This window comes from Arachis hypogaea, chromosome 5 (assembly GCF_003086295.3).
Source record: "Arachis hypogaea cultivar Tifrunner chromosome 5, arahy.Tifrunner.gnm2.J5K5, whole genome shotgun sequence".
NCBI lineage: Eukaryota > Viridiplantae > Streptophyta > Magnoliopsida > Fabales > Fabaceae > Arachis > Arachis hypogaea.
In genome coordinates, this window is record NC_092040.1 from 112,671,197 (window position 1) to 112,678,045 (window position 6,849).

Here is a 6,849-nt window from a genome sequence, read left to right on the forward strand (position 1 = left end):
TGTCAACTTCCACTAATCAAAAATGGTGCCAACGTGTAGAAGAAGAGGTTACGAATACTCTTACCGGATTAGATTTTTGATTGGAGTTACGGATTGTAAGAAATCGAAACCGAAAGTTTAACGTGGTTTACGTTCTTTCGCTCCTCTCCTCTCGGTTACTCTTCTCTCTCGCCTCTCATTCCTATATATACATACATATATATATGGCGGTGCAAGTATAATAATAATAATGAAGTAAATATTACTTAATTTCTTCAGTTAATACTATTATATATAGCTAATGATATAATAAGACTATAATAATACTCATACCTAGATATTATATATATGTGTATCCATATGCAATGGCTTTCCATTGAGTAAATGGCTGCCGCCTTATATATATATATGCGTCCATGCATAATAGTAATAATAATTAGAATAATATACATATATATACAATCGTAATGCATAATCAACACCGCCTTTTATTTTTGTGCTTTATGATTAATAATAATAACAATAATAATAATAATAATAATAATAATAATAATAATAACATGAAGTTAAAAATAGTAATAATAATACTAGCGATAGTAATAATGGTCGTGTAATAATAATAATAAACGTAATAATAGTAATAATAATAGTAATGCAATGAATATAATATATATAAATTTATAATGCAATTTAATACTTACGATAATCATATACAATATTTATAATAATAATAATAATAATAATAATAATTTGAATTTGATTAAATTTAAATTATTATAAAATTAATTCAATTACTGATAATAAAAATAATTTTCTAAAAATAAGAAACTCTAATTTTATAAAATAAATTATAACTTATTTATATTTATATTTTTAAAACTGAGGTCATTATAAAAGCCGTAGCTTCAGGGTGATGGTTTGGGAGTGTTCCCGGTGTCTTCTCCGGCTAGGAAACAAAAGGACGTTCTCTGCTAGGGCATAGTCAGGGTCCTGCGAATTTCTCTTCAATGTTAAATTGTTTAATGTTAAATTCCACGTGGATTGGGCTTTGGGAGGTTCGGATTGCCATGTAGGACTATACAAACCCGAAGCAGGTGCCAACCCAAGCCAGGCTATTTTTGTCACACGGAGCCCAACTCTCATGGTTACAAAGTCAGTTTCCTTCTACGATGGGTACATTTGTCAGCGTTCTGAACTATCATGGGTACAAATGGTCAATTATTCTTAGATTATTATATGATGTAACCTCTATCGTACAACATTATAAGGTTCCATTTCTTTTATTTGTCCCATATATAGACACATATATTTTTTTCATTTCATCATTTCTTTTATTTGTCCCATATATAGACACTTATATATTTTTTTCATTTCATCAATGGAATTATCGTTTCAAATATAAACCTTAAATAGAGATCATCTTTGCAGGCAACCCAGAAAGATGTTCATCTACAATTTTATTGACCAATTATTACTAAAAAATAAAGTTAATTTTCTAACAGCCATATTTTCGTTTTATTACAAATCATAACAGAGTATGATTAACACATGTTGGAGACAATGTGAACCTAAATAGAAACAGATAAAGGGAAAAGAAATGGATACTTATTAAGTTTTGTTGAATGAATAGTGCAGTAAAAAGTAAAAACATTTTTTTTCCTTCTTTAAGGCAGTTTCTGGATCCCAGCATTGTTATTGTTACCGAACATCATCAAAACCGTTTGATATGTTATAAATGCAATGCAATTCATGGTCCTAAGTTCTACCATAGGAAAATTCTACATAAGTAACTTAGATTAGAGTAAGTAAATACCTTCTTTTGAAAAACTTAAAATTATACACCATTTCTACTTTCATGCTAACATGAAAACTACGGCCTACCTCAGAGGCTAAGAGAAAATTCTAAAGGATTAAAGACCTAACAAAAGCACCATACCATACAAAGGCAAGAGTTCTAAGTTCTACTTGTTCTTTGCATAGCTTCCTAAACTGTACATATCAAAAGCTGATTGCAACTCTCTTCTCTTTTCTAGCAAACATTCCTTCTATCATCACCACAAGGAGGGATCTAGCTCCACCAGAATTTCCCATGTCAACATTTCTTGTGTGTTGATGATGCTGTTGGATCCACAAAAGACTCTTTAAACATTGGTTCCTGTTTATAGGCCATTTCGCTGGGATTTGTGTTTGATGAGCAAAGCTGCTGTTGAATGCAGTTCTTAGGATTCTGCTCTGAATCTAACGGGATAGAGCCAGTGAGCGTTTTGATTGCAAATTCAATGCATGGATCCATCCATGAAACATCAGGTTCCTTTTCAGAAGATGATGATCCTGTTTGGTTTTCATTAGTCTTGATGGCTGTTTCGGCTGCACCAGCATGTTGTTGTGGTATAATAGCATAGTTTTCTGGATGTGAGAACACATTGCACCCTCCCTTGTCATCACCACCCATATTTGCAGTAAGAGCTTCAGAATGCTCACTTGATTCGCCGGATACTTGCATTTCGAATGTTTCGCCGGTGAGAGTTTGTATTGCAAATGCAATGCATGGGTCCTGCAGCAGTTCTTTAAGAGGAAACTCATGGGAGTAATCGAGCACATGATCTTTCATAGTAGCATTGTTCTCTTGAGGCCAAAATGAGAAGCATTCTTGATCCTTGTTGCTTCCATCCTCTTGTGTAGTCTTGTTGGGAAGCCTTTCTGGAGTAGAGAACTTAGTTGACTGTAGCATGTTTGCTGCACTCTCAGATTTGCACTTTGTTTCTGATCCACCATCAGGCACATTCATCCTTTTCGCTGCGGCATTAGGCAAGCTGTTAGAGGATTTATCCTCATTTCTGATGGTTTCTCCCTGGCCTGATTGTTTAACTGCAGCTCGGCGTGCTCGGCTTCTTGTTACAAGTTCTGGAACTGGATCAAGCTGAATTCCAGCAAGGCGCTTTGAGGAACGGCGAGGAAGATTGATCTCCTTTTTACGCCTTTGTCGCTTTTGAGATTTTTCATTTCCCATTTGTTCATTTTGGGGAAGTTGCTTTGCTTGAGAATCTTCTTCACTAGCCTTCCCTTCTATCTGATCCGAGCCTAAGGTGGTCGATTTTGTCCCCATCGTGCCTAGATCATGTAATAAACATACATTGATACATGCATGCAAGATCTTATAAAGTAACATTGATAAAGAAAAGCTTGCATATGTTTAGAATAAAACTAAATTGTTGAATGGAAAAATTATAACAGTATGTGTACATAAGAGAAAAATTGGGAACTTTACACTGAGCAGAAGTATTTTCAGAGATTGGTGTAGATGCATATTCTGCTGAACACACAGGCTTTTGATCCTGTTGATCATTGGATATCCTGTCTGAATCTGAGCTCAAACCCATGCTAACAGATACAGTTGGTTTTGTGGTCGATACTGGCTGAAAAATGAACAGTAATTAAGAAGTTAATAAAGTAGAATTCTTTTCATAGAAATAGTTTTAAGACAACAGATTTAACAGAAATAATTTTAAGACAAAATCTTCTAATGAATATTAATTAAGGTACCAAAATAGTTAGATATGAGTTATGCTTGTTCCTAATTGTAATATTCTTAATAATGGATTACCTAACCAACTCCATAAAACTCCCCCTTCATTAACACAAGCAAAATAAGAAAACAGTAACACAACAAAAGAAGAGTAACCTAACCAACATATTTTTTTTTCTATTTCACATTTAACATCAACTCATACACAAAAAGCATGGCATGCAGAAGTAAAATTTCATCGAATTACAATAAGCCCAAAGGTGGCAATCCTTACAGAGAACTTGTCAGCTTTTAACTCTGTATCGCCGTTGTCTTTCGGCTTGAACGCGTTCCTTCCTATTTCCCCAGATTCAAGATAACGATCAACGTCTCTTAGCGAGCGGAACACATAGCCGCTTGCAGGATCTATGTAGTACTGCAAAGAAAAGCAGATAATCTGAAGAAGTGAGTCATTCAGGAGAGGCCAGAGGTGATATATATAGATGTATAAAGCACTTGAGTGTTCAAATGAAACAGTAAGCATGAGAGACCTCTCCTGAAATGCTGTCGAAAAGGTTATCCAGCAGTCATAATTTCAGGAGAGTCAACGCTCATTTATCATGTGTGTCCAAAGAGACATTTATAACTCAAATTTGAGTCATAGTCAGTTACAGATATGTGTAAATGCATTTAATCAGTGGAGTGTTTTCATGGAATGTGTGAACAGACTCTGATTGTCAATGCAATTTCTGCCTTAATATGAGGGGATGTGAATGATGAAAGAGAATATTGAAGTAGAAATTAATAGCATTTGTACACTATTGCTTAACATATTCATATCAAAATATGAATAATTATGGCCAGAAAGAGGCATTTTTTCATTTAATAGAAGTCAAACAGTTAATTTCGTTTATCTCCGGAGGACAATGTGAGGTACAGCAAAATATTTTCAAGATGAATGGAAATGGTGTATTACTATGGAATTGAAGATTAAGTGGCAATGTACTATGGAATTAGTGTATTACTATTGGATAAATGCACACTACTAAGAAATCTAAAATCAAGTGATTAAAAAAAGTAAAAGTTACAAAACTACCACATAAAAAATCAGCATCTTATATAGGAAATGAAAAACCACATTTAATTTCCTCTAACATGATAGTTAATTTAAGGGTACATTGACAATGCAATAATAGATTCTAGGTAGAAAAAAGAGACAAATATTGTGTGGGACAAACAAAATTTGGGACCAAGAGAGTGTTATTTACGGAATCTCTCCTAAGTGTGTCGCCCTTTGTTGTGATTCTGGTCTTTTTCATCGGTCCGGCCGGCAATCCTTTCTCAACTACAACCTAGATCGCTTGAATAACCAAAGTTTTACCACATAAGCTAAAACAACAAGATACACATTAAACATAAACAATGCCATGAAAAGAAAGATTTTGTTGACAGACATTGTCCGCAACTCTCCGAATGCCGACTTTGTTCCGAGCATTTTCGAGATGCCGAAAAACCTCTACCTTGGAACTGAATTTTAGTCCGCTCGAGGGTGAAAAGTAATACTGCAATAAATATAAGATTTTACCTTGAATATCATCTTTGATAAAGAGTTTTTATTATTTCCAAGCAATAATAGAAGTCAAAGAGAGGTAATATCTTAAAAATGCTTAAAATTTAAGAAATGTGGTTGCATTTTAAATCAAGTCAAACAGGGATATAGAGCAATAAAAGAAACCAAAAGCCATGTCATAAATTGAACCCAAATATGGCATTCACCAAACTTTCTTATGAGAAAATTATCCCAAAATTTCTCCTGTTTCAAAAGAGCATAGCCAGATCCTGTTCTCATCTTATAGATTCAACAAGTAACAGTGATTTTCTGGAGATACAATCCAAAGGGTCCATGGATAACATGCAAAGCATAGATTAATCTCAAATGTCAAGCATGTAACATTTTCCCCTCTCAAATTCACAGCAACTCCTAAAACCCTTCCTTGAAAACAAGTTAAGCATTAAGCAACACCAAAGATTCCAAGTTCCAACCTAAGATTTTTCAGACTACAAAGTACTAAACATACTAACATAGCAAACTACAACAAAACCAAGTACAAGTCTAAAAAATTTCCAGTCTTTGAACCCAACTAGTTAGGCCTAGTTCCAAGATCTCACATTTTCTTCAAACCCCATAAAAACAATAAAGCAGGATATAACATTGGTAGAGTCAAAAGAGAGAAAAAGGGGTTTACCTTGTCTCTCCTACCATTCTTTCTGACTTTAACTTCCACAGTCCAACCTTGTGGCAAACAGTCGCCGGAGCTGGGGTCTTCCATCGGCTCCGGCAAGTCTCCGGTGGCCGGAGAATCAAGTTCCTCTGGCTGTGGTGTGTTGAACCTTTGTATCTATCTATATATCTCTCTCTATGAACTTGTGTGACCCCCACTGGCTACTATTGTTATTGTATGTGTTCTTTTTCTTTGTCTCGTTTTCTGTGTATAGTGTGTGTGCGCCACTAGCCTAGTACCTACCACCGAGTCAGAAAACATAGAAAAAGAGAAAATGGGGTTCCATAAACATAACTTGCATTTTTCAGACAAACCAAAAAAAAAAATATATAAAAAAATAGAATTTGCATGGCCACGTGGTGCCAAACACATTTGGCATTTTGCAACTTGGTTTTGGTTTCTCATTTTTCTTCTTAGAAAACTATGATAGTAGAATTTTCCTATGTTTGGGTGCTTCCATTGTGATGCACACTTCAACATTATGACATCTATCTATCTATGAATCTCTCTTATCTTATGTGATGCAATCTTATGTGCTTCAGTTCTCTGTGTCTGCTTTCACCGTACACACTCCACTTTAGATCTCTTTTTTTCTCTTCACAAAAGAGAAAACTTTCTTCACTATATACCTTTTTCCGTGTCTATTTTCCATCACTTTTTTCAATTTAGAATATTTCTCATTTTACTCTAATTAAAAAATTATTTATAAAATTGTCCTTATGTATTTGTATTTTTTTTTTTGTGAGTATATGATCAAACGAGTCTTTTGAAAAATTTTACTTCAGACATTTTTGTTTCTAAAAAATTTTTTCTCTTAATTTTACAAAAATAAAATATATAAGTTTTTATTTTAGTTAGAGTCGTCGTTTTTATTTAAACAAATAGATTTTTAAGAGTGTAGCGAAAGAACTTATATGTCTTATTTTTATAAAATTTAAAAAATTTTAAATAATAAATTTTTTTCGAAAATGAAAATGTCTTATGCAAAATTGCTTTTTTTTTTTTAATTATTACATATGTTATGTTAACTATGTTTAAGTATGAATGTTAGTTCACAAAATTTTGTATATAAACTATGCATGT

The 6,849-nt window shown here is 33.5% G+C and overlaps 1 protein-coding gene across 12 annotated transcripts; it reads right to left on the reverse strand.

The window, feature by feature from the left end:
- Positions 1-1,775: 1,775 nt before the first annotated feature.
- Positions 1,776-6,358, reverse strand: LOC112802837 (uncharacterized). Of its 12 annotated transcripts, none has more exons than XM_025846206.3 (6): positions 5,731-6,358; positions 5,005-5,046; positions 4,753-4,844; positions 3,780-3,920; positions 3,248-3,395; positions 1,776-3,090 (listed from the first exon to the last, which is right to left on the reverse strand). In XM_025846206.3, exons 3-6 carry the CDS (start codon positions 4,801-4,803, stop codon positions 2,072-2,074), a joined length of 1,359 nt encoding a protein of 452 aa, XP_025701991.1. In that variant the 5' UTR covers positions 4,804-4,844; positions 5,005-5,046; positions 5,731-6,358; the 3' UTR covers positions 1,776-2,071. The 12 variants fall into 12 exon arrangements, with proteins under 12 accessions (XP_025701991.1, XP_072093974.1, XP_025701983.1 ...); XM_072237873.1 differs by having other exon boundaries at positions 4,939-5,046; positions 5,731-6,062; XM_025846198.3 differs by having other exon boundaries at positions 4,753-4,836; positions 4,939-5,046; positions 5,731-6,042.
- Between the last annotated feature and the right edge of the window lie 491 nt (positions 6,359-6,849).

Bases quoted from the DNA above. Each gene is read 5' to 3' on its own strand.
- LOC112802837 (XM_072237867.1), bottom strand. From the start codon at position 5,814: ATGGAAGACCCCAGCTCCGGCGACTGTTTGCCACAAGGTTGGACTGTG. The intron at 3,396-3,779 runs GTAAGGATTGCC...TTCATTTTTCAG, and splicing joins TAAAAGCTGACAAGTTCTCT to CCAGTATCGACCACAAAACC. The intron at 3,091-3,247 runs GTAAAGTTCCCA...TACATGATCTAG, and splicing joins TGAAAATACTTCTGCTCAGT to GCACGATGGGGACAAAATCG.